At 42.6% G+C, this 26821-nt stretch overlaps 2 protein-coding genes across 4 annotated transcripts; one reads left to right on the plus strand and one right to left on the minus strand.

Annotated features, from left to right (window-relative positions):
* Nucleotides 1–761: 761 nt before the first annotated feature.
* Nucleotides 762–17555, minus strand: LOC117745538 (cingulin). 3 transcript variants are annotated; one of them, XM_034553937.1, is made up of 20 exons: nt 17378–17555; nt 11757–12648; nt 11549–11619; nt 11357–11426; nt 11165–11260; nt 10319–10440; nt 9963–10074; nt 9478–9690; nt 7735–7883; nt 6922–7042; nt 6249–6461; nt 5875–6096; nt 5537–5785; nt 5242–5412; nt 4854–5015; nt 4313–4486; nt 4019–4137; nt 3057–3165; nt 2777–2940; nt 762–2329 (listed from the first exon to the last, which is right to left on the minus strand). In XM_034553937.1, the coding sequence occupies exons 2-20, from the start codon at nt 12645–12647 to the stop codon at nt 2194–2196; spliced, it is 3564 nt and encodes a 1187-aa protein (XP_034409828.1). In that variant the 5' UTR covers nt 12648; nt 17378–17555; the 3' UTR covers nt 762–2193. The 3 variants fall into 3 exon arrangements, with proteins under 3 accessions (XP_034409828.1, XP_034409825.1, XP_034409827.1); XM_034553934.1 differs by having other exon boundaries at nt 11549–11646; XM_034553936.1 differs by lacking the exon at nt 17378–17555 and adding an exon at nt 17102–17349 and having other exon boundaries at nt 11549–11646.
* An 850-nt stretch (nt 17556–18405) lies between these two features.
* On the plus strand, nt 18406–25846 carry she (Src homology 2 domain containing E). Its single transcript, XM_034553717.1, has 6 exons — nt 18406–19269; nt 19781–19910; nt 21526–21780; nt 22011–22365; nt 23816–23935; nt 24766–25846. The coding sequence occupies exons 1-6, from the start codon at nt 18823–18825 to the stop codon at nt 24956–24958; spliced, it is 1500 nt and encodes a 499-aa protein (XP_034409608.1). The 5' UTR covers nt 18406–18822; the 3' UTR covers nt 24959–25846.
* Nucleotides 25847–26821: the final 975 nt, after the last annotated feature.

The raw sequence follows: 26821 nt of genomic DNA on the forward strand, positions 1-26821 counted from the left end.
ATTTGTCTAGTTTAGGATGAGAATGAAACAAAACTGTAATCAGACTGCCTGGTGTTGTGAATGAAGGCAGGGTGCACGTACACACACACACACACACAGTCATTATAATCCATGTTGACGACACTGTGATAATAATTATTAGCGAGCTCCAGCAACACACTTAGATTGCAAAAACTCCAGACAAGCCCCGCCCTGCAGCAGCAACATGATCCATCTCTATTATCTTGTTCTTTTGTCGTAAATGCTCTAATGCTGTAAGCTTTAAACATGGGAATGTAGCATTTATTTATTGAATGTGATTCTGCTTAGAGTATTATAATACTTTGTATAGTTGTGTCTATCAAAGTGATTGTTCATACACGTCACATTTTATTCTTTTATTTAGAATAGAGCAGCTCCAGGCTTGAATGTACAGTAAGTGTAATTCCCCATGACTACTAATACTATATTAACTATTAAACGTACAATAACCGATTTGGCCACTTTTTGGGGGCAGAATAAACTAGTTTGAACCTTTTTTTGGATAAAAGGTTTGTTGACTTTCTCCAACAGTGATCTTTTCCAATGAAGTCAGATGACCTTAAGACCTTTTCTGCATGAAGGAGCAACATCCACTAGAGTCTCACGCGTCAGTGCGCAGGAAGCCAGTTTGATCCGACTCCTTCTGTTAAAGAGAAAGAACTATGAGGAAACTAAACTGAAATAAAAGTAACGAATTAACATTTTGTAAATATTATTAGGACAATAAACAGGGATCAATGTAACTTAAATCATTTACATTTTATTGTAGCTAAATTCATGTGCAATAGAAACATTATCTATTTTGTGAAGTCCAGTCACATTATTGTACATGCCAGCATTTTCAAATTCAACATGTTTATATTCTCAGCTCACAAATTATATGAAGTACCGTTTCCAGTTTCACTGAAAAAAAAATAGGAAGAGACATTACATTTCAGCTAAATGTAATACAGTTATTAGTGCTCCAAGTGATTGTTTAAACTGTATTCAAAACTCAAGACCAACAACAATCTATAATGTTAAATAGATAATGTTACATTTTACAAAAAAACATTCAGATAAGAATTACTGAATTATTTTAAGGCATATATTTCAGTGACTTGCTTATAGCCAGGAATGCATAGAAATTGTGCAGCTTCTACAAATACACACAAAGATATTATTGGACAGGATTATATTTTGGCCATGATTGTAACAGTGAAAAAAACACTTGTAAATTATGAGATATTCTGACAAAGGACACTTCTGTCCTCAAGAGTACAAAACAAGGTCTGTTTCACTTTTACCAGGAAACGTTTCAGATACAGTGAAGAAAGACACAACTTAATAGAAACCTTCACACCAACAGGAGGTTACTATCACATTAATTCATATTGCGCTTGAAGTGACAAATAAAAGTGACTTATTCCTAAAAAACATGTGAAAATATATTTTATTTTTTTACGGAAACAAACTCTAGATTTCATTCAATATGAATCATTTGCAATACTTAAATTTAATCAAAAACCAGCATGAGAATCATAGTGTATAATTGCTTATAATCATGAATGCACACAATGTTACCGCTTGGTCCATGTTTCAGTAGCTCTACCTGCTATGTGTGCATGAGAATTTGTCATTCAGTCATTTGATGTGACAGAGAAAACTGAAGTTACAAGTAAACTGCCAACACAGAGTATTTTTGATTGTTCAGTCAAAGCCAGACTTGGTACCTTAAGTGCTCGACCCAGAATCTCAACCCTGAAAAAGCTTTGACACACTGAATTTGTATCAAAAAATGCAAGAGGTATTTTCTATTTATATGTTTGTTCCTGTGCTTCTCGCCTCATTTCTCTCCTTGCAGTACTGTAGTGAGTTGTTGTATGTTGGAGGTCTTTCAGCTGGACCATGGAGTGCATCAGAGTACATTGTAGACTGAAGGAAGTACCCTGAAATGCAGAGGCTGTTTTGTTTCCTTCCATTCACTCTGGTGTGGAAAAGGATTCCCCTGCTAAGCTCTACAATCTGTCATTTAAATCCCAGATCCGTGCACCCCTCCCTCTTTGCCTGCAGTGTATACCATTCTGCCTTTTGGCTTTACACCCAGTCTAAAAAGCAACCCCCACACCCCTCCATTTCTTTCCTTAACAGTGCTATGTTTTCCCACTCTCATCCTGCCCCTGAAGTGCCGTTTTAACAGGAGCTGGTCTGGAGGTTGCTCTCAGTGAGGATGGAGGTGATGGAGGAGGGATCATAGAGGCTGTCGTCATCATCTGAACTGAGAGCTGATGAATCCAAAGCTGGCCGCATTGCTGCCTGGGCTTTTCTCCTGTGACACATAATCATCATTGATATTACCAATGTCATCATTAACTGTACAAACGCACTTTATTTCACAGTTGCTTTATTCAGAAATGCTGCCAGGTGGGCAGAGTGCTCCCTCTGCTGGCAATACATGCATGTGCTTGTTACTCGTGGGAGTCTGTCTGTCATATAATTTGTTTTACACACATCACATTGTGAAATACTGCACCTCAGGGTGCTATGTGAAGCTCTACCAGGTGTCTGTTAATTGTGTGTAAGGGATAAGGAATCTGGGTTTTCTGGTAATGACGTCATTTACGTGCAGTTTTGTTCATTCTGTGACATAAATAGGTTGAGATCTCGCTCTCTTACTGACTCTCACAACCTGCTGTGAAATGTTCGCTGCCAGCGCACAGAGAGTAACAAATTGGATGAGAGACAACATTGGATACAAAGAAAAGGAAATGCTTACTTGAGCTCAATTTCCAGAGCTGTGACTCTGGTCTGCAAGGCCTCTTTGAGCTCCATCTGTTCCTCCATGTCTCTCTGGGACTTTCTCCTCAGTCCATCTATCCTTTCCAGCTCCGTCTCTCCTTCGTCCACCTGCCTCTTGAGAGCTTTCACTCTCAGTGTGAGCTGCAACACAGGATGAGGTTAAAGTATAGGTTTGTAGTGCATTTGGTATTGTTGTATTCACTTGTCTCCAGAGTAAATTAAAAATATGACACACATTTTGAGTTGAATGCATTTACCTGGTCCCTCTGTTCGGTGTGTGTTTGTTTCTCCTCATCCAAAATCATGTTGAGATCTTTTAGTTTCCTCTCCAGACGTCGTTGAGATGCCAACACTGAGTTCTTCTCTCTTTACATATACAAGAGAAGAACATGCGAGAATGCTCGTGAGTAATACTAACCCCATCTTGACGACTGCCAAAATGCCCATTGGCAAGATATTTGCCACCTCATTGCTCTCATGAAGATGCTCCGTTGCCAGGTGTTAAAGTCTGGTTATACTAGAGTCTCAGGTGTGTGTGTGTGTGTGTATATGCATAACTGAATTAATGCCAAAGTAGAACGTTAGTTAAAAAGAGCACACTTGCACCTGCACTTAATGTCACAGCCCAAAACATGGCTTCTATAACTTCACTAACATGCTCCCTTAAGAGAAGGAGTTAACTCTCATTATTACATTTAGGTACATGTCTAATGTAGACAGTGAAGTACTCAGATCATTTTCACTTTAACTGAATTAAAAGTAGCAACACTTCGGTGTATAAATACTCTGTTTTAAGTATTATCATCACAATACACTGAAGGTAGCAAAAAGAAAAGTACTTATGATACAGAAATATATAACCCATAATATTAGATCGTCATGTATGCATTAGTTTATATTTTGTATTAATCATCTGAATCTGCAAAGTAACTCGTAACTAATGTTGTTAAATACATTTAGTGGGGTAGCTTTAAAGTTGCTTAAAAATGTAAATACTCAAGTATTTCAAAATTGCACTTGAGAAAATGTCACTAGTTGAATGTAAAAACCTAAAATGCGATCACCACAAAAATCAACTATGGCTCAGCCAACAACAAACAGCATGCATCCACCAAATTTCACGGGAATATATTCAAAAACATTTGGGATATTGAGTAGTCAAAACAAACAAACAAATAAATGTGACACATGCCGCATGGTGTACTTTGTTGCGCTGTACCTTTCCTCACTCATCAGGCGTTCTTCCAGCTCCTGGATCTTGTTCTCCAGCTGGGAGAGTCCTGCTGAGGAGCGAGATTGGCCCTCCATGTCGGCCACACGACCCCTCAGCTCCTTCAGCTGCAGGGACAGACAAACAGCAGGTCAACAGAAGCCAAAATAATAATAATAATAACAATAATGCATTGAATTTATATAGTGCTTTTCATGATACTCAAAGACACTAAAAAAATGCACGTGAGTGGTTAGTCTGGGTGCGTATGTTTCAGCAAACACAGATGTTCACGTTGCGTACATGTCTCTCCATGGTGTTCTTGTCCAGCTCCAGATCCTGTTTGGAGGATCTCTCCTGCATGAGCTCAGAGCGGAGCTGATCAATCTGGTCTCTGCTCCTGGCCACTCGGTCTGTCAACATCTCCACGCTGCTTTTCTCCTCCTCCAGCTCCAACTGCATACGCTTCAGCTTGTCCTGGCAGAGACCAGAAGAGACTCTTTTATTAGATGCTCAGAAAGGAGACGGCGCGCACTGGATTAGCCAAAGAAAAGCATTCAATGGTGCTAGAGTTTGAACATGTAAGCATATAAACACCCAACATATATTTAATGTGCATTAAACAAGTCTACATGCTCATCTTTTAATCATATATTTGTTGATTTACAAATTAAAGTAATGTGCAGAAAAATGTCTAGCTACAGTATATAGACAGATTGCTAAAGTTTAAACACATGCGGTGCAAAAACTATTAACAGCACATACTGTAACTAATGACAGCAGAGAGCCCTGTAGTCATGCTTTAGTCTCCCAAACCATGGAGATGCAGCTGCACATATCTGACCTCTAGGATGCGAATCTCCCGGGTTTTCTCATTCTGGCCGTTTTTGATGGCCTCCATCTCTCCCTCAAGGTGGCGCAGCCTGTTGGCCAGAAGCTCTTTATCCAGCTGGTGGTTGTCTCTCTCCTCACATACGAGCAGAAGCTCCTTCTTCTGTCGTGACATCTAGTTAGATTTATAAGTGTATAAACAATAATGCCAAACTGAATTTCCATCATGAAATAAATATGTACAGTTTTTGCATGTTTGTATCACACAGACACATGAATACAATCAGTCAAGCATGCACCATGAATATGATGAGTCACAACTACTGAAAACATTCATAATAAATACAACAACCAGGCCAAGCAAGTGAGTGAGCATGCACACAAACACTCACAACACAAACCTCTTCCTCCAGTCTCTTGAGATTTATATGACTTCTTTCCAGTTCACTCTGGGCGTCGTTTCCGTGCCATTGGGACTCCTGCATTTCCTTGCGTGCCTTCTCTCTCTGCTCCTCCAGCTGAACCCTGAGAGTCTGCACCTCTCCTCTCGAGGACACGGTCAGAGACTCATACTGACAGGGAGAGGGGGGAAAAAACCAAGAGGATAACTTTTTTTGCTTTGGGAATCTTCTTGTTCAATGCTGCAGACATTTTCATTTGTTTACAAATGTATGAAATTGTATCACTCCTTCTTACCTCTTTGTTGAGTTTCTCCAGCGCTCTTTCCTGCCGTTGTTTGGTCTCCTCCACCTGGTTGAAGGTCTGTTTGAGTGTCTCCTTCTCTTTCTCCGTATCCTCCACACGCAGGAGAAGTTCCCGGTGCTCCTGACTCAGTCTCGAAGCTTTTCTCTTGGCCTCATCTAGCTCCAATCTCAACCCTCTCACCTCAGTGTGGAGGGCGATCTCTGCCTCCGAGCTCTCCGTTGAGTTGGCCTGTAGCTGAGCCTGAGGAAACCACAGAGTTATGCTGAAACATGTCTGCTGATTTCAGGGTATCCAAGACACGGACATTGGTGTGTGAGGATGTGGCCTACCTCCAACCGTGAGAGTTTTTCTCTAAGACGCACGTTGGCCGCCTCCTGTTCCTGCTGGGCATCTTGGAGGGATTTAACGTCCATCTGAGCTTTATTGAGAAGTGTTTTACTGGCCACCACATCCTCCTCAGCCAATGAGAGTTTCTCTTTGAGCTGGCTCACTTCACCACGTGTCTCACCAAGCTTCTGCTCCAGCTCTGAGATGATGGCTGGGTCTGGGAGCTATAAGCAAGAATCAAGGAATTGATATTGACAACAAATACAAGATATTGGCGATTAAAGATGAGAATTTCAAACCAACTCGACATTTAAACGCAAATCTAATTATCCTTCAAAACTACAACATACACATCACCAAACTTGATTTAACTAACCCGTTTGTTTTTGTCCAGTGTCTTGGCAATATCCTCTCTGGCCTTCTGTAATTGGTCCTTTAGCCTGTCAATCTCATACTTCAGTTCTGCCTCCTGGTTCTGGTGAGATTTCTTTATGTAGATGACCTCCATGACCTTCTTGTCAAACTCCATCCTCTGCTTCTCCGCCTCAGACTTGGCCTTTTGAAGATCAGTGCTGTATCGCTGAAGTTCCTGACCAGAAGTATGGACAATTTGATGGTTAAAACTACAGTTGGTAACTTTAATAAAAATAACTTGTTGTTATATTTGCTTAAACTATCACTATATCCCAACAGTCGTGCATTAGGCCGCAAAAAAATAAATAATGATCCTCCTTTCAATGCTCCTCATGTCATTTGCAAGAATCTATCACGCCCGACGAAAACAACCAATCGGAGTTGAGAAGTCTCTAGTTCAGCTGTCAATCACTGCTCCTAAAGCTCATGAACTTATTAAGGTCCAGCCGAAGCGTAGGGACTACACCTTATCAGTCTCATGTACAACTGTCTAGATACATTGGGCAAATGGAACAAAAACTGTATTATTGTATTACAATATTATATTGTATATTATTGTAACTGTAGCTTTAAACCGTTTCATTTTTGTGAAACAGATCAGACTTCAAGTATCATGTGTGGCTGAGTATGTTCACCTGGTTGAGGGTCTGTGTGCGGTCGGGGTCCGGTATCTGTCGTTTCATGGTGCCCACTTTCTCCTGGAGCTCGTGTAGTTCCTCCTCAAACTCCTCTTTTTCCAGTCGGGCTTGCAGGAGTCTAAACATTGTAGATCAAATTCAGTTGATCCAAACATACATAAGTTCTGCAGTTGGATTGAAGAGGTGATTCATGACAAGAGAGCTTAATTCTCATGTACTCAACAAGCAAATACGTCATTTAATTATACACACAAACAGGAAACAAATGAGCATTCCATGTTACCACAACAGTCAGATATAATCACACAAAGCAAGTCTAAAACACATGCTAAACATAGATATCTAAGATCATCCACACCACCCTGATAGTGTTACACTGTATTGACACAAGGACACAAGGATGTCCAAATTGTGACAGTTTTGTTCTGCACCATCGCTGCTTAACCACAGTGCTAAATATGATCCATATTCCCATTGGGACCCCTGGTGCATTGTTTAATGTGGATAATGTAGTCATTCATGAACTAGGGCTGTAAGTGTGGATGGCCTCAGAACTACAGACAGTTGTTAGCACAGCTAACCACATCTACAGGTATGGATATCTAGTAATGACTAATAGTGACTCTCACGGTGTTTTAGGGCTGCTGGGTGGCTCTCTGACAGAGAGCGGGAGAAACATTGGTAGAATGAAAGGGAAGAGATGGACACACATTAGTAGTACAGCAGGTGCAAAGACAAACCGAAAAGACGGTGACTAAATCCATGTCCAAGTAATAGGAAAGCCCAAATACAATACTGGAATAAACTCACTCTTGTTTGCTGGTTCGAAGTTCGTCTCTGGCGGTGTGAAACTGCTCCATCCAGTGGCTGCTCTCGTCTCGACAGTCTTCCAACTGCTGCTGAAGGGAGCGAATCGACGCATTCACACGCAACCGCTCTGCCTCGATCCCTGCGTGAGACTAAAGTAAGAAAGACAGAAGAATCGAGGGCATGTTTGTTACTAGTCCCTCCATTTCATAAATATAAACAGATCACATTCAAGTTTCGCTCAGTTCTTTCTTGCACCTGAGCATGTTTAATCCACCTGAGCATGTTTAATCCACCTGAGCATGCTTAATCCACCTGAGCATGTTTAATCCACCTGAGCATGCTTAATCCACCTGAGTATGCTTAATCCACCTGAGTATGCTTAATGCACCTGAGCATGCTTAATCCACCTGAGCATGTTTAATCCACCTGAGCATGCTTAATGCACCTGAGCATGCTTAATGCACCTGAGCATGCTTAATCCACCTGAGCATGTTTAATCCACCTGAGCATGCTTAATGCACCTGAGCATGCTTAATGCACCTGAGCATGCTTAATCCACCTGAGTATGCTTAATGCACCTGAGCATGCTTAATGCACCTGAGCATGCTTAATCCACCTGAGTATGCTTAATGCACCTGAGCATGCTTAATCCACCTGAGTATGCTTAATCCACCTGAGCATGCTTAATGCACCTGAGTATGCTTAATGCACCTGAGCATGCTTAATCCACCTGAGCATGCTTAATGCACCTGAGCATGCTTAATCCACCTGAGCATGCTTAATGCACCTGAGCATGCTTAATGCACCTGAGTATGCTTAATGCACCTGAGCATGCTTATTGCACCTGAGTATGCTTAATGCACCTGAGCATGCTTAATCCACCTGAGTATGCTTAATGCACCTGAGCATGCTTATTGCACCTGAGTATGCTTAATGCACCTGAGCATGCTTAGTGCACCTGAGCATGCTTATTGCACCTGAGCATGCTTATTGCACCTGAGCATGCTTAATCCACCTGAGTATGCTTAATGCACCTGAGCATGCTTAATGCACCTGAGCATGCTTAATCCACCTGAGCATGCTTAATCCACCTGAGCATGCTTATTGCACCTGAGCATACTTAATCCACCTGAGCATGTTTAATGCACCTGAGCAAGCTTATTGCATCTGAGCATGCTTATTGCATCTGAGCATGCTTAATGCACCTGAGCATACTTAATCCACCTGAGCATGCTTATTGCATCTGAGCATGCTTATTGCATCTGAGCATGCTTAATGCACCTGAGCATACTTAATCCACCCGAGTATGCTTAATGCACCCGAGCATGCTTAATGCACCCGAGCATGCTTAATGCACCCGAGCATGCTTAATGCACCCGAGTATGCTTAATGCACCTGAGGATGCAGCTTCTCTTCTGCACTCTATACCTTTCACTTTCATCAGGGGAGTTTCAGCTTTTATCACAATACTCACATTAGATCATTCTCTTTATATTCCTATATATCTATGCACATATTGTTATGCATCTGTGTATTTATGTACGTGTGTGTTTGTGTATATGCATGCATGTGTAGAAACTCCACTAAAAGTCATGATACATTCATATGTATCACAGTAACACAGTAACTCTTCCAGCATGTAGAAGTGGTTTCTCAGTTTTACTTTTCTCATGTTGTGTCCAACTTCATGTCAAATGTACGCGATAATGAGCTGGCTAGTGGCGTCTGTGTTTGTGTACACACCTGTGACACCTGCTCCATGCTGCTGCGGAGCTTCTCCATGTCGACGCTGTACTGCTCTCGGAGCGCCTCGATCTCTTTGTCATGTGTGGCCACCTCTTCCTTCAGAGCTCCTTTGAGAGCGGTTAGCTCCCTCTCTCTCTGCCTTAGCGTCTCCTCCAGCTTCTGTCTCAGCTGGCACACATCCATCAACTGTGCCTGGCAAGACATCAGGTCCTGCAGACAGAGGGGATACACAGTATTAACTTGATGCTTCTGACCTCTCAGCCACCAGTTGGCTCTTTTTTATTTTTTTAACACACCTTTTTTCTCAACAGAAAGCTAATCTTGCGTTTAAGTGCAAAAGCCTGAACATATCATCAACATGATGCTATGTGATACAATTGCTGACTTCAGAAGCAATTTGGTCTTGATTTGACTGTCATCTCATTTTAGAAAAATCCTATATTGGGGTGAGATATATTTGTGTGAGCATGTTTCTGTAATACCGTCTTGTTGCCATTCTCCCTTCTCAGTTCATCCTGAAACTCAGCCAGCTGGTCCTCCATTTCTCTGACCCGTGCCTCTGCGTTCTCCCTGTCCATACGCAGCTGAGTCAGACTGCGAGTAAACACACACACACACACACGGTAAATTACGATGGCATACAGTGTGTCTTGTGAATAAGTGCCAGTGACTGCTTGTTTCATGAACTGTGAGTGTGTTCTTGATAACAAAGTGGGCTAGTCATGCACCCCTCGAACTCCTGACCACCAACATAAAACAGACAATGGCACCATGATGCCCCTTCCTGCTTTCCTCTGTCTGTGTGTTTGAGTGTGTCTATGCTGTCGTGTGTCCTCACTCCGATTGTGTTTCATTTAATTCTTTTTTCTTCCGGTCCAGCATCTCCCGGAGCTGCAGATTTTCATCCAGACAGGACTCCAGCTCAGCTTTCAGAGCAGGATCAGAATTGCTGACAGAGTTCTACGCACAAGCAGACATGATGAATAAATGAGAGCAGTGAAACATAAGACATCAGGTAGCTCTGGTGGCATGAACAGTGGGTTTTTAGGAAATGTTAAAGCAGGCTTTGCATTGGCCCACTGGTCAATATGCATTAAGAATTAAGTTCTTAGGAGCTATTAGAGACAAAGACTTGCCCACCTTCCTTAAGCCAACATATAATGAGTCATTATTGAAGTTAGATTATTGTGTGTGCACCTTTGACCAGGCCAGAGGGCTTTAAGGATTAATGTGAGGATTAATCTGAAGCACACTCCAAGGAACCCCCAACCGTCCTGGTAAGATTAGTTAAAGACATAAAAACTCTGAGGGCAGTTTCCTTCTCTCAACCAACCGACAGCTATTCCCTTCACTTGATAGCTGGTGTTCTCATTTCAGGAAGACTCGGATGAGTATTTATGTGTGGCATTGGATGTTCACCGTGTAATCAAAGCTGATTATAAGTGGCAGATGACTCTCTGAATGTTAACATGCTCTGGTGGCAGCCAGTTCCAATCAGTCAAAGTGAATTTAGGAACGTTTGGTGGGTCACTGAAAATACAGTCTCAACCAAAAAAGCTTGCACACATTCTCCACATGTCGGGAAAGTATGAGAAACATTTCAGCACTGCTAATATCCTCGTAAGTATTGGAACAGTTATGAGGCAAAAAAGGTTTCTATGTCCTAGATTGCCATTTTATTTACCCTTCTTTCCACTTGCAGGGCAGTTTGTAGTTCAGCCATCTTTCTTTCAAGCTCTCTCTTTTCTCTCATCCACTCTTCCTGAGGTCTTTCTTTGGGCTGTTGTAGAAAAAGATATTTGATATAATGTGAGCAGTTTTCTTTATCGGACATATGAACGAAGAATAACTCACAGAATACTCAAAAAGGACAAACCCTGAGATTCTGAATCTTCTTAAAGATGACCTTGACTTTGTGCTTAATGATAACATCACTCTCATTGGTCCTAAAATAAGGTGAAAATGGACAAATATTTAAAACATTCACGTGTACACATTTCTTACCATGGCATATGAGAATTAAATACAACCTGTATGTGCTACGACAGGATAACATGTAGGCCCATACCCTTGTCTCAGAATGTTGTATATAGTCTGCATGACCTGCTCCTCATCACTGGTCGTCTCTGCACTCTGACCCTGGTCCAGCAAAAGGTCAGGAGTCACCTTGAGACATAGATCAGAAAACTACTCTTGCAATCTTGCATGCTATGTGGTGTTTGGATGTCACTAATAATCAGCGGTCATGCCAAGCCATACAAATATTTGATTCTTACTTGTGGCTCAGTCAGTGTGGCATGTGGGGTCTGCGCAGCGGCATATGTCCCTGGTGATGTCCACTGATTAGCAGAGTGTCCGGGGCTGCGTCCCAGGCTGCTGTGAGTGGAGGACGGAGGTGAGGTGTAGGGGTTGGGTGTGACGAGAGGAGATGTAGCTCTGGGATCTTGTTGTTCAGCATTGAGTCCTCTTTGTTGGCCTCCAGTGTCACCGCCATCAAACCTGTTTATTAGTCTGTTGACAGGAGTTTTTCTAGGATTTGTTTGTTGAGGAGGGTCAGGGTTGGACTGACTGTTTTTAACCGACCCCAGTGACCCATTGAGCCCTGCTTTGTACGAACCATCCCACATTTTCCTTCCCACGCCCCTCTCTCTACTACCGGCACGCTGAACCTGCTCTCTCTCTCCCCTTACTCCAAGTCCTGCATCCAGATTCCCATAACTTCCAGACTTCCCATCCCCTGGTGGCCTAGACAGCTGAAAATCCTCATCGTCTTCCCCTCCCTCTCCATCCCTGTCCAGCAGTGACCCATGGGACTGGGCCCTGCGTAGTGCCCCACCCTGCCCTGCTCCTCCTCCTTCTACATCTGCCCCCTGTGTTCCTGGCTCTGCCTTATCTGTTCTGCGGGGAAGGCTACTGTAACCTGCGGGGTACTGGGTCCTGAGCTGGACCCCATAAGAGTCGCCCTTCTCTCCGTCCTTCAGGACGACATATGGCTGGCCAGCAATACCCTGCACCCTGACCGCCACGCCATACTTGGAGGTGGTCTGGGGCTTGGTCCTGGGCTGGGGCCCTGGCTGCCCCCCACCAGAGTCGTGGAGGTCATTGATGAAGCGGATCTGGACACCGTAGTCCACCGGGGTCTTCCGACCTGAGGATGGTGTGCTCATTCTGGTTATATGGCAGAGAGCAGGGTAAGGAGAAGAAGAAGGAAGTATGTGGTTAGATCACACAGAAGAAGAGAGCTTTCCTGTTCAGGATTTGGCTCAGGTATTTTTGTACTGAAAACTGACAGATTGAAAAGCTCACAATTCGAGGTGGATAAATAACCAGGCTGATATTGATCAGCTAATAAGAGTATTATCATATTACATATATATTGTATCGGTCTATGTTATCCTATAAGGAAAACAAACATTCAGTAGATGGTTCACCAGCTTAGCACTGACAAGTTTACTGAAAATCAGCCTGCTTAGTGTATTGGTCACAATTAATTTTAAAAAATCAATAATGTGTTACTATCGGCCACTATATCTTAATCTGATTTTTCAGTTTCGGCCTAATAAATCCAGTATTGTTGGACTATACTCACAATATAGCAGGTTCAGGGACACAGGAGAAAAAAAAGACTGCTACAATACAATCAAAAACCAGCTTAACAAAAAACTAATCTTCTCTCAAATTAGGAAATCAGACAAAACCGTGTCAGACAACATACAGAGACGCCAATTTATAGACACCAACACTTAGTTTCTGTCTCTTGACTGCTTGTGTGGACTTTGTCCTCAGTGCTTTCCATTAGTCATTAACCTGAAAGCACACACCTTCATATCACTTTCCCCTTGTAAGGACCAACAAAGCTTTTCCCAATGTTTGGAGCCAGATAATAAACCTATTTCCCTCTTCAAAACTTTGAGGACTAGTTCATTCTTTTACTTTGTAATTTCTTCACTTCGCGTTGTTCCTGACTCTCTAATCCTCAGGGATGAGTAATTCTGAAACTATTTCTATTCTACTTCAACGGGTTACACCTATGTCATTATTGAATGATAAGTCACTGTCAGCCTTATTCGTCACTGCCCGAGTACTGAACTGAACACCTCTGATATGACACTGACTGACTGAGCACGCCTTGTGGTTTGTCACATTGTGAGAGCTCATCCCCATGTCCATTACACTCCTATCGTTCATTCAACTCACATTAAACCTATTACACACTTAGTCCTTGACTTTGGCACCTTTTATTTTCTCTCCACAGCTTTCCAAGGTGAGAGACAGAAGTGGGTTGGGAGAGTAAAAGGGAGGGTGTGGCGAGAAAGAAAATCAGTGCCCTGTGTGATAAAAAACCAAAGTCAAGCTGTACATAACGCCCCTAGCTGACAGAAAGCGAGGCAACACAACCGTGACCTTTAAGGGTGGCCGTGTGCTTGTGGTACATAAGCATCGTCCGCAGACGGACCTGATCATCAGTCGTGCACAGCTAGTATTTTGTTCCCACCCTTTGGGAACCACAGAGGAAGCACCATGTCACAACACATTTGTGCAGTCGAGCATGAAGTCTTCTGCAGCCCACTGTCTTCACAGCAAGGTCAAGCACGTCATGCACTGACGAGCGTGCAATACGAGGGCAATGTTGAATTTATGAGAATCTGAACCAGAACGATCCGTAGGGTATAAATGTGCAAAACTGGCGATAGGTAAATGTAACGAGACGTTTCCCTCTTCCTATCTGTAGTTTCATTGTTGAGGTCATGCAGTCCCAGCTCCAAGAGGAACAGGGGTGAGGGGGAGCCCATCCTATTGTCCAGCTGATGTGGGGCAGAAAATGAGGGCAGCAATTCTGAGAATGCCTAAACAATCCCTGTGTTCTTTCACTCCCTCCCACACTGTTTGTCTGATTACAACAACTTAGTTTTAAAACAGAGGTTTCGTCCACATAAACGCTCCCTTTTGTTTCTCCCCAGAGCTAATGTATTTCTACCTCTCTGTAAAATAAAATCCGTTTCCATTTTGAAAACAAGTTCTTCTCTAAACCCATTTGGTTATACGGAGTCTGTGCTGCCACATTAACATATCAGTCACAACTTATGTTATTGCTTTCTTTATTTGAAAGAAACATTGTGTGACTGTATCCTTTAGAGTTGAAACAATAAATCAATTAGCAATTAAAGGGTGATTATTTTCTTGTTTGCCCTTCTTCATTGTGAGGATTTGTTGCTTTTATCTAATATGATAGTTAACAGACTATCTTTGGGTTTTGGACTGTTGGTCAACAATATCACTGGCTCTAGGAAAATGTTTGTTTTTTTTAAATAAAAAGTTAGTTACACCCATAGCATTCTTTTAGCAAGCTCTCAAGCAAAGGTCTCACACGTGTATCATTAATAGGATGTGGCTCTAACAACAGGCTAACACCAGTCACGTTACCCTGGAGGTATGCTGACGGCTCTCTGCCTCTGGCCTCAAATTGAATTCCCGCACAGTAAACTGAATTGGAGCCGCTTCCCTGTTACGATCCGAGATGGAACAGCAAATATAATTCGTAGATTAGTGCAGGTGAGCAGAGAAATGGAACAACAGCAATGTGGGGACGACTGTGGGTCAGTGGTTAGCAGGTCTGTCTTTCAATCAGGGGGTTGGCAGTTCAATCCCCGCCCTAGTCGATGTGTCCTTGAGCAAGACACTTAACCCTGAATTGTTCCCGGTAGCTGTGTCTACAGTGTATGAATGTAACATGATTGTAACTCGCTTCGGATAATAGTCAGCTAATGAAATGTAATGTGTGGAGTCATGAAAGTGCCTCTGCTGACCAGCTGTGATCATCTCTGACCTGGAAGACAACAGAGACAGCAGCGAAGGCCGAAGGTTATCAGAGTCGCAACGTTTTTATGTGCTGTGTTTAATATAACATGAAAGTGCTGCGAACAGATCGGGTCCGGTCTACATCCAGGACATGGTCTAACCTCACACCCCACCTCGTTCACTTCGCTCGGCTTCTGCCAATCGGCTTGTAGCTCCGTCACTTCGAGATAAACACTCAACAAAGTCACGACTGTTTGCTGTGCTGGCTCCTCATTGGTGGAACGAGCTCCCCATTGACATCAGGACAGCAGAAAGTCTCTACACTTTCCGTCGCAAACTAAAAACACATCTTTTCCGACTATACCTTGAATAGGGAAGGTAGTGCCGGAATGTCTCTTACTGATGGCACTTTGATTGATTCTTGTTGTTCTGAGTTTTGGACTAATGGTTTAATGCACTTATTGTAAGTCGCTTTGGATAAAAGTGTCAGCTAAATGACATGTAATGTAATGTAATGTAATGTAATGAATGTATCCATACTGAATTGTATGTACCAACAGGATTTCACAGTTTATCAGCTTTTAGTATAGAATGTTTTAACAATTTGGACATTATTAAATGGATTATTATCCATCATTAACACGTTGATTGTTTTTTCTTCTTCAATTAATTGATTAGAATTGAGTCTATAAAATGTCAGAATTAATTAAAATCGTTAATTTCCATTTCTCCAGCTGTAGTCTTGAATTTGTTGAGGATGAGAGTGCCAGTAAAAGCCATAAGTGGACCATGTGTTAAGGTTTTAGTATACTATATAACTATTAAGTCAACACGGACCAGCTATAAATCAGTAGTTTGGCCCTTTTCTTCCAGGTGAATCATTAAGGTTTACAGGTGTAGCATGGACATAATAATATATAATAAACTAAATAGTAGCTCACGCCTTCAGTGTCCTTTAAGGACAGGCAGCCTCTCAGTCCTCAGAGTATCCTCCCTCTCCATTACCTTCTTGACTTAAAACCAGGCTCTCTTCCTCTCTAGAGCCGTCAATCTCTTTCTAAACGTGCCCCTGCTCCCCTTACACGCTCAAACAAACAGCCATTTATTCCTCTTTTCAAATCCAAAGAATTGGCATAACAAAGAGATACTTCAGTGTTACCAAATAGTACACAAATGACACCATATTAGGAGCACATAAATACGCCCCTCCCTTACCCCACATTCCAGACACTTGTTCCTCTGTCCTTTTCACTTACACAGGCCGAGTGTGTGTGTGTGTGTGTGTGTGTGTGTGTGTGTGTGTGTGTGTGTGTGTGTGTGTGTGTGTGTGTGTGTGTGTGTGTGTGAGAGAGATAAGAGAGATTGATTCATGGGAACCCATCTGCACACTCCAGTTGTACCTGTAATATTGGACTAACTAACCTGTATCACTGTGTACGGCTATAGAGTTCAACTTTGTTGCACATTCATTCTTTTTGTTAAATAATACTTTGTCAGCATGGTCAGTGGCTTTGCCAGTGCAATGCTATGGTTTGTGTGACACAATCCATGAGCAATCCCCGACACTTCAAAACTATAATCTGCCCTTCTTTCTTGCTTGCGTCATCAGTTTCATCCGACTGAAGCCAACTATTGAATCTCTGCATCACAGACCTGCTCTTCAAAACTGTCCTCGAGAGGGTGCAGAGAATAACGTCATGTAAGACTATCTGATTATTACATGATATAGTTGATTGCAGGAGACACATCTCCCTGGCAGCAGGTAACGTTACTTTATACCTGTACAGCTCTTCAATATGAAGTCGATGTTTACAGGACTTACATTTGACTTGCAGTGACCCTGAGAGTACTTGAACGTCTCCGGAGGAGGAAAGGTTGACGTCACGTTAGCTGCTCTCTGTCCCTCGAAGCTACCGCGCTAACGTCAGACTGGTTAGCAGATACAACACCGATACGATGCTGGAAGAAATCCACAAAACTAACTCCAACAAGGAGCCGGGCTGAGGACCCTCTCCAGAGGAATGACTGTCTGACAGGTCGCGTCGGTTTAGTTTAGCTGTCTCGCGAGGTGAAGTCCAAACAACAAGCGTAAAGTTACCTCTTTCTCTGGAGTTGTTCTTCCTTTGCTGCTCTTTAACACTTCGCTTCCTTTATGTCGGTGAGGATTCAAATGTGTTACATCAAAGTCCACGCAGAAAAGTGGGTGGAATAACAACTTCTGCGTAAATCAACGCAGCAACAAGTTCATTATGCGACGACTACAACCTGTTACCTTTGTCGGGGATGTAGAAGTCCCGCCCAGACTCTCCGGAGGAAAAGCTGTGATTGGACCATCGAGCCAACGGAGGCGGGACTATAGATATTGGCTACGTTTGCTATTGGTGTCATCTTTACGTCAGTCATTCCTTGAGCTGGTCCACGGCGCGCATTATAACTTAAGATACAATAAATGAAACAAAAAACTACCGGCATGTCCCAGATAAAAGTTAAGCAAACATTGTTCAGGACGGAGGTGAATACGGAGTGGTGCCTACGTGTGTTTGTGTGTCTTACCAGCAGATGGCGCAACTATACCCGCTGGTGGTTCAACAGCATCATCCAGCGCACTAGACAACAAGTTATAACTCTGAGCTACAAGTGCATGACCTCCAACAACGTGTCATGCAGCTGAAAGAGTATCCAAGGTCTCCTACTGCCACTTTACAGATAGTGTATTATGTAAGTGGTTGTTGGGTTGCTTTAAGATGCCATTTAGCTGTTTCTATCATGAAATCACGATTTTACAATTTCATTTTTGTTTAATTCTGAATCATGTATGTAGTCCATTGTTATTGCAACCTATTTTGGCAAATCAATATTATGTTAACTGTAGACAAGAAAAATCTTCAAAGGGTACTTTTTTCAATTTAGGTCAAAACGGTCACATCCGTCTATCGTCCTACTCCGGAGCGGAGGAGGAGTTTGACTTTAATCATTTGAATGGCTAAGCATCTGAGAGCATAGACGGCCCGATTGCCTCAGTTGTTTATCCATTGAAATTATTAGAGTCCAACTTCTACTCCGCCCCGCACACACAGCCCCTCCCCAATCTCCATTGACATCCCACAGTCTGTGCACACAACCGTTCCTCTCCATCTCATCACCTCGACAAGCTGGACACATCATCTCACGCTCCGGGAATGGGAACTTTACTAGGTTCAAAGAAAAACTTTGAGTTCTTTCGCATTTACGCTCTACAGAAGCTACTTTTCAAATTGCAGGGATAGTTGTTACTGCAGGTACAGAGTGACAGCAACCAGGGTCTCCACTGGCCAATGACTTCCAAGGCGCACCAGAAGGTGAAGTAAGGGAGTTTCAGACGCGAGGAATCCGTTTAACAGCACGTATAGGCGCTCTGAGATTCTTAACATATTTGTGCGTAAAGTTGGAGCTGACGCACACGGTCCAAAGGTAGTTGCAGTGGGCAGCTAATGCAAGTACGCATAAAAGACAACAGGTTTGCTAACTTTTTAGCCCGTGCTAAGTGTCAATACCTTAACAGCCATGGCAAGATGGTTCAGAGATTTCCCTATCAACCTAAAGAACGGAAATGAACGGGTCCGCTCGGCCTCTGAATCTGGTCCACAAACTCGCACCAAACCTTCGTTTTCTCGTGACAGCCTGAAAGGAAATCCGCGCAAAGATGGAGGAGTTGGGGGTTTACTTGCATTGAGAAACAGGAAGAATTCGGCTACAGAATTGGGTCGTAACAACGTTGGTTCTGGTGGGACAGTCTGGGATAGTCTCACACCTGGAAAAGGTCGCAAAAACTCCAAGGTCGAGACTGGGACGTCAGATGAGAATCGTCAGGTTAGGACCTCTAGTTTGGCGCAAGGGTACATCAGCAGGATGATCAAGGTGGATAAACAAGACAAGACCCCCAAACTCAACGGGATAAGTGAACAGAAGCAGCCCGAGAACGAAAAACGAAGGTCTGACATTAAAACAACGGTAAGTAACTTCTTAACATGGAACACATTTGCCACTTTATTAATCCTCATATTTCATGCTATTTGCTATGTTGCTATTTGTTTGAATCAAACAAAACCGGGAAGAAGCTGTTGCAGCAGCATGCAGATAAAAAAATCAATATGACTGTACAGTGCAACAAAAAAAAGAAGAAGATTTAATTGTGGGCTTGAAGTCAGTGCTGCCCTTTGTGTTTACCATCCCCACCTCATAACCCTGTATTCAGTTTCCATGCCCTCAAAAGAATACAATGCAGTTTCACTACATTGTCACATCAAACAGGCAAACACAATGTGCTGACCTCTATGCACTCTTTCTGCTTTCTGCTCCATTACTTGTCACTTCGTCGTGGACACTATACACACACACACACACCCACACACCCACACACACCCTCTCCCCCTGTCAGCTCTGTTGTCTTCGGGTAAATGTAACATCTGAACGCTTATAGCAGCCCAGCATTGTTCTTTCTGATGAGTTTGACCTCTCACAGCTGATTATCCTGGAGGACTACGCAGATCCTTTTGATGCAGAGAAAACAACCAAGGAGCAGAGGGAGGCTGAGAGAGCAGGAGTGAATGATGGGTACATGGAGCCTTATGACGCTCAGGTCATCATCACAGGTGAGTTTAGGATCATCATATATCTCAGCAATTACAATCATGGAAGGGCCAAAGTGGCATCATCTGGACTGCAGAATACATCAATAAATTTATTTACATCTTAACACTCGTTGTGTATCATCTTTGGTAATGTAAATGACATGAAATCCAAGGAATACACAGCTACGTTTTAAAGGGACTTATAGCGTAAAACTAGACCCTCAGTCTCTTTGCTGACTTCCCTCCTGGCTGGCGGTTGCCGTAGAAACAGTGTTTTGCAGGGACAATGGGTGCAGCTTCCTCTTCCAACTTCCTGTCTCCTGGCTCTGTTTCCTTTGCCCCATTCTCTTGATAGGAAGTTGGTCCCAGTGCCCCCCCCCCCCCCCCCCCCCACACACACACACACACACATAGACACACACATTTATGATCCCTTATGTGTGAAAAGAATCGAAAGACCCCCCTATTTCGCCCAATCACTTCCCAGCAGCCAGGAAGTGGCCTGGTCAGTCAGCCAATCAGCAGCTGTGTTGACCTTTTCTTCCTGTAGCTCCATTGTTTGGTCACACAATAGTGCAGACACACAGGCTACCTGTCAGACAGTAAAGAAACACAACAAGTGAAATTCCCCTCAAATTTAACGACAGGTCATAACAAACCTAATTTAGAGTACAAATCACACTTGACAGGCAGATTTGGTGAATCCATCTGGCATGTATTAGCCTACAAACTTTATCTAAAACTAGTGAGGATACCGTATACTAACTCAAAAACATCACTCAACTCTCTTATAAGCATACAACTTTGAGTTGATGGACAAACTTACCCGTCTACTTTAGAAAGTAATACAAATGTGCATCGAGAAAGTGTATTTTAATCTTACTTAGTTTTGACATTCTCCTTTTTCTGTTGTATAGTTTCCTACTCTACTTAATGAACACATTAATGCACATCAAATATTATGTGCAAGCTATACAACAGCTTCTCAATAATACAATACTGTTGCATGAGACTGTATTAGTTTAAGCTAAGTGTATCTCATATATATATATATATAGCTGAGTGTATAATTTCAAGGCAAACCTGTGTTGTAAAAAGTTCCACTGGACTGGAAGCGCTCACTATTGTTGATCCAGCTCAATGCATGATTGTTTTACAGAATTGTGGTGTGAATGTAGCTGAATATGATATGAACAGATAAAGCATTTACTTTTGCCATATTATGAGTTTGAATTTGTTTGTGGTTGGTTGATAGTGTGGCAAGTCAAACAGAGAGGGATACTCTAAAAATAAAAAATGAATAAAAATAGTAATATGACATGAATGAATGCTTTGTCTATGATCCGTAAGAATACACATACACGTGTCCAAAAAAGAACAGTCAATTCAAGGTCCCTAAAGATTTGCATCACTTGCTTTGTTTAAAATGTCTTCTTTATGACGTTTTGAGGCCAAAAGCCTGTCAAGGAGGTGGTTTTTTTAATGGAAACAGAGGAGCCAATTTGGGCTCAAAACATTTCTAAAAGAAAGAAAGAATACATGTTAACAAGAGCAGGTGACAGTGTCCTTTAGGAGATACAGTGTTTGCCTAATATGACGTACTGTATGTGATAATCACATGACCACTGTGCTGCAGAGGTTCGTAGACGTGGTTCCAAAGACCTCCTGAAAGTGTGCGTTCTGCTGGACCGAGGCAAGAGGGAGGGGAAGGGAGACGAGGGAAAACCCGCACCCCCGAACATCTACGACACACCGTATGAGGGCGGGCTGGAAGGCGACAGTGGGGGGGTGTGGATCCCTGTCACGCGGCCAGAGTCTGACGTCCGTCCCGCCGGAGAGTATGAACTGCCCTGGGAGTGGAGAAAGGAGGACATTGTTCGAGCGCTGTCAGGTAGAGAATGGGAGAGAGGGATGATGGGAAGGGGTTTTAGGGTGTGGAGGAAGGATGCCGTGAGTTTTATTTGTTCAGTAATGCCACAACATTTTTGTGTTTGCTTTAGAAAGGAAACAAAACAATTCCGCTGAATCAATTTCCAGAGATATGTTTACTTTGGTAGCTCTGGCATGCTTTAATAGAATTATATTATAAAAGGTTGATATTGTCTCTCCTGCATCCTTCAGCTCAGTTTGAGGCCGTGGATTGTTCTCCCACTAAAGAGAACGGTTCAACCTCCACCCGCCAGCAGCAGCAGCAGCAACACACCCTGAGGCAGAAGAACTGGAACCAGAAAATACTTGTACCATCTTCTCCATCCTCCTCTTCTTCTCCCTCCTTTCCCTCCTCTCCTATTCTCAAACTCTCCCCTCTCTCACCCCCATCTCCCTCTTTCCCGACCCTAAAACTACCACCCCTCTCACCCCTCTCACCCTCTTCTAGTCCCAACAAACTTTCTCCTCCATCTCCTACCTCCCCCAGTGCCCCATTGGATGGGGAGGCAGCCAAAGTGGACCCCGGCCTGCCCCTGGAGAAGCAGAGGTAAGGAGGGAGAAGACTTACTTATCCATAGGAAGGAGGCGAAGATATGACGTTTATTAATGTTAGTGAGGGAAAAATAAGAAAGCTTTTGTACACTGAATTATAGCTCATAAACTTTACTGGACTGAAAGAGGCAACATATCGGCCCTATTAGTCCATCATTAGTATTCCAACCATCAATATTTGAAAATATGATATAATTGTATAAGAGTCAATAGACCCCACTGAAATACATTAAAACCATTTAAAGAGAGGTAATGTGGTTATGCATACAGTATGCAGGTTTCCTCCCACAGGTCAGGTGAATCGTTTGCACTTTAGTCTTCTGATACACTTGTGATCTAACCCACACTGCAAGTTCGGATTAGCGAATTGAAGGAATTAAACAAATGTGACCAGGCTTGAGCCATTTGGGTGCCCTGATGTTATGTCTGTGTATTATTAGTTCTTCTCCAAATTAACTCCACAATTCTCTGAAACTCTGCAGAGTGAATGGCACATTCTGTCTGCTTTCCGCGTCGGTTACGACAGAAATGAAAAAAAGCGTTTTAGTTTTTTCTTTTGTCCTTTGTCTTAACCGTCGCTGTGATGACCTCTGGGAGAACAGCGCCCTCCACAGTTTTGGTTGAAAATCTATGTCCCTTTGTAAAAAGTTGTAACGCAGTCGTAGATTTCCTTTCACATCACATCTGGTGACTCGCAATGTCAAATCCAGCAGAGGCTGCCAGTAGTCTTGGCCAACACCACATGTATTTTATACGTGGCACGGAGACATTTTTAAGTGAGATTTGTTTTGTTTTTTATCAGTGAGTTGTTTGGTGAGCAGCAGGCCTTGAGCACAGCCCACAATAAGGTGCTGAACATAACTGCTGGAGGGAGGTGAGGCTTGAATAGAGAGAGAGACTCATTTTAGCTGCAAACCTTCTGTCCTCATCTCAGTAAGTACGGCCTTTCTTTTCAGATAGGGTCATGTGGGGACTTGCTCAGAGCATAACATGTGTCCAACATTTGTTCCTCTCATGTTGTGGCTGAGTGTCAGTGTGTTTTGCCTTCAAGAATCAAGGTCACATACAGTCTGTTATATTATGGCTCTAGCCTGTAGCCCCTGTCAGTAGCGCCTTGTGTCCTAATAGGCCTCCCTCAACACTCTGTACAACCACATGCATTAAGTTATTTATTTTTATTGATCCCTCCGCCCTCCCAAGTTCACCTTTGACATCGTAAACTCACTCAGTTCACCATATACGTCAGGCTGATTTACAGAGACTGTAAATCTCTCTGTCTGTGCATTTTGTTCCTCCCGTCAGTCTCGTACTCTCTTTTTTCTCTCTCGCCATCGTCACCTATTATTATCGTGACATCAAACTTATCGCCATATGTCGCCGCGTTACATGTTAGTGATCTGCTGTCTCTCTCTCTTTGTTCCCCCTCCTTCCCTCGCCCCTCCAAGCTGGTACCATGGCAGTGTGAGCCGGCAACAGGCGGAAGCTCAGCTGCAGCGCTGCAGGGAAGCCAGCTTCCTGGTGAGGGACAGCGAATCAGGAACCAGCAAGTACTCCATCGCTCTGAAGTGAGTTCACGGATGTGTGTATTTCATTTGAGTGTTTTTGTTGAGGAACACGGTAAAGACACACTATATAGTGCAACATGTACATATTCATTCAAATCATTTTTTGTCAACTTTTATGTTGCTGCATCATAATCTCAGTTGTTCCTCTGCTGAGTTACAACGGTGACTTCAAACATGATTTTGTGATTTTAAAAAAGTTTTACGAAAAAATGTATTTTAATTTAAAGATAAAGATATATACAAATATGTAATATTTAATTTTACAAATATTTAAAAGATAAATGCCCATTTAACTTTTGCCCATTTAAAAATGGGCACGGAAAATGTATCTTGTACAGTGTGTTTTATACTGGACACAATATATTTAGGTTGCAGCCCAAAGACTTTGCCTACACAGTGATTGATGAATTACTAAAGTGTTACAGCCACCGGCATTGTGGTGCAAACCTCTCAGGCGTTAATGCATGAGAATGTGTCATTTGGAGAGTTGACACTACTCATAAGTGTGCAAGTAACAGGTTCTCTGGATAAAGGCTGAAATCCTGTGGTGCAATTGTGTGTGTGTGTGCGCGTGTGCATGCGCCTGAGTGCACATTTGTTGTAAGCTGCTCATTCATTTGAGAGTCCACATCATTAACCCCATTTACACATCCACTGAACTCTATAAAAATGCATAGCCTCATTTGGGGAGAGATAGATAAGAGAGCACATTTTTCCTGTTACAACATTATTAGGTTTCCATTCATCAGCATCGTATAACTCTTGCTGTGTGTCTTTTACTTGCAGTTGAGAATATATCTGTATTGTTTCGCTTTGTCCTGTTCCACTAGGACCAGTCAGAGTTGTGTGCACATCATTGTAGCCCAGACGAAGAGCGTTAAGGGTTTGGGCTTCACACTGGATCAGAGTAGCTGTGTCTTCTCCAGCATCCCTGAGCTGGTCCACCACTACTGCACACACAGACTGCCCTTCACAGGAGCAGAGCATATGACCCTGCAGCATCCTGTGCCCAGGCCGCACTGAACATATGCAAAGGACGAACAAACACGCTGGGACATATATATACATGTGCATACATGTATTACACATGTATGCACAAATGCACACAGACGTACGCACGTTGATTTGTCAATACATGTGTACACACATACTCAAAGATATGCTGCTTAGGATCGTCCTGCGTACTACCTTTTTAATTTCAAAATGTTTGTATCTCTTACGTGCGCTACAATGATCAAAGCCATACATTACAATAACTATTGATGATATTGTTATATTTGTTTCCAGTCTAAACACCCTCCTGAATGTATCATAGTTACAGGAAAAGCATCCCTTCTTCTCCCCAGCCTGGTGTCTTTGTTTGCCCCGTTGTCTTGTCCATCTGCCCTGCAGGCATGATATTGTTTTGGCCATGCAGTATCATTGATTTCTATAATTCCTGAAACAAATCACATGAAGCCCTGTGCTTACTGTAACCAATCGGATATTTGATTTAAGTGGAGAGGTTTGTAATCTCCTCTTAGACAGAGTGTGGTGACATCATGAATTAGCTCCATACCAATTAGGCTCGGTCTGTGAGGTCAATACACCTGATTAGAGTATATCCATTCATCCATCTGACATTTCAATCAGCCTATTGATCAATCCTGAAAATCAGGCTAATTCGCCACTCTCTGTCTGTCAAAAGAAAGAGCTTTAATGATTTAGCGATTAGAACTTCTAAAGTGGGAGGAGTCTTATACCTTACAGTGTTTGTAAGTGCAAAATAAATACGTGAATGTCAATTCATGTGCCTTCACTGTAACCTAAATGAATCTGTCATTAAAAAGCTATCTTACTTTATTGTCAGTGAACTGAAAGCCTAACCCTGAAATGTATCTGCTGTATGCATAAATGATGTGTGTATAAAGTGATTGTTGGATTTTTTTTTTATATTGCACAATGATGTGGGTTGTATATTATCGTTGTCAGTAAAGAAAATCAATTCATATTACTGTGGACAAACAGTGTTATTAATAGAGTCAACGCATAAGTTCATGAAAAAAAAAGCACTGAAACAGAGATGAGAAGCTAAACAGAGCACACAGATTCACTGTGTGCTTTTCTCTTGTAGCTGTAAAACCACTGACCTGAGTGTGGAATCAATTACAGTTACACACACATGCAACCTCATGCACGCACACACCTACTTCTGGCCAATAAACACAGACAAACATGTGCACACACATAAGCTACACATACAAAATGCATACATGAATAGTGCGCACACAAATAGCATGTACTCACACAATCCGAAAGGTGGTGCATTCACAGGAAACCACAACACACACACATGAAGCTTCTCCCAAAACAGAGAAGCTTTATCCTCACAATGATGCATGTAAGCATGTGTTTGTGGTAAGATATGTCTAACCAGTAAACACCAGTGTATTGGTATGCATGAGTATCTCTTTAAGTGTGTGTGTGTGTGTGTGTGTGTACAAGTGCGAATCTGCCAATGCGTGCACCCATGTGTGCATTTATGTATGTGTGCAGTCCTGTTATGTGAGTGTGTGTGTGTGTGTGTGTGAGAGAGAGAGAGAGAGAGATAGTCAGAATTTTTCTGTTCGGGGATTACCAGGTTGCCATGGTGATTAGTTAGAGTGAGGTAGGGCCATCTCGACAGGGGATGAAGAGAGGGAGGAGAGGAGACGAGTAAGAGGGAGGAGAGACGGGCTGCAATATAAAAAGAGCTATGAATAACCGTGGCCATAGTGCCATAGTAGCGATGAGCTCCCCCACAGAATAGCCTGTTTGGTTTGTGAATGGAGAGCTCAACATGTAACATCAGAGCAGTGCCATAAATAAAGTAAGTAAAAACTAATAAGCTACACTCCTCTTACTGTC

The sequence above is a fragment of the Cyclopterus lumpus genome, chromosome 16 (assembly GCF_009769545.1).
Source record: "Cyclopterus lumpus isolate fCycLum1 chromosome 16, fCycLum1.pri, whole genome shotgun sequence".
In the NCBI taxonomy this organism is placed as follows: domain Eukaryota; kingdom Metazoa; phylum Chordata; class Actinopteri; order Perciformes; family Cyclopteridae; genus Cyclopterus; species Cyclopterus lumpus.

What these genes read in the sequence shown, in the direction of transcription:
- LOC117745538 (XM_034553934.1), bottom strand. Translation starts at nt 12,647, where the DNA reads ATGAGCACACCATCCTCAGGTCGGAAGACCCCGGTGGACTACGGTGTC. An exon ending in CCACACTGACTGAGCCACAA is followed by an intron (nt 11,647 to 11,756) that starts GTAAGAATCAAA and finishes CTATGTCTCAAG; the next exon opens with GTGACTCCTGACCTTTTGCT. An exon ending in TACAACATTCTGAGACAAGG is followed by an intron (nt 11,427 to 11,548) that starts GTATGGGCCTAC and finishes ACCTTATTTTAG; the next exon opens with GACCAATGAGAGTGATGTTA.
- she (XM_034553717.1), top strand. Translation starts at nt 18,823, where the DNA reads ATGGCAAGATGGTTCAGAGATTTCCCTATCAACCTAAAGAACGGAAAT. An exon ending in CTGCCCCTGGAGAAGCAGAG is followed by an intron (nt 22,366 to 23,815) that starts GTAAGGAGGGAG and finishes CGCCCCTCCAAG; the next exon opens with CTGGTACCATGGCAGTGTGA. An exon ending in AAGTACTCCATCGCTCTGAA is followed by an intron (nt 23,936 to 24,765) that starts GTGAGTTCACGG and finishes CTGTTCCACTAG; the next exon opens with GACCAGTCAGAGTTGTGTGC.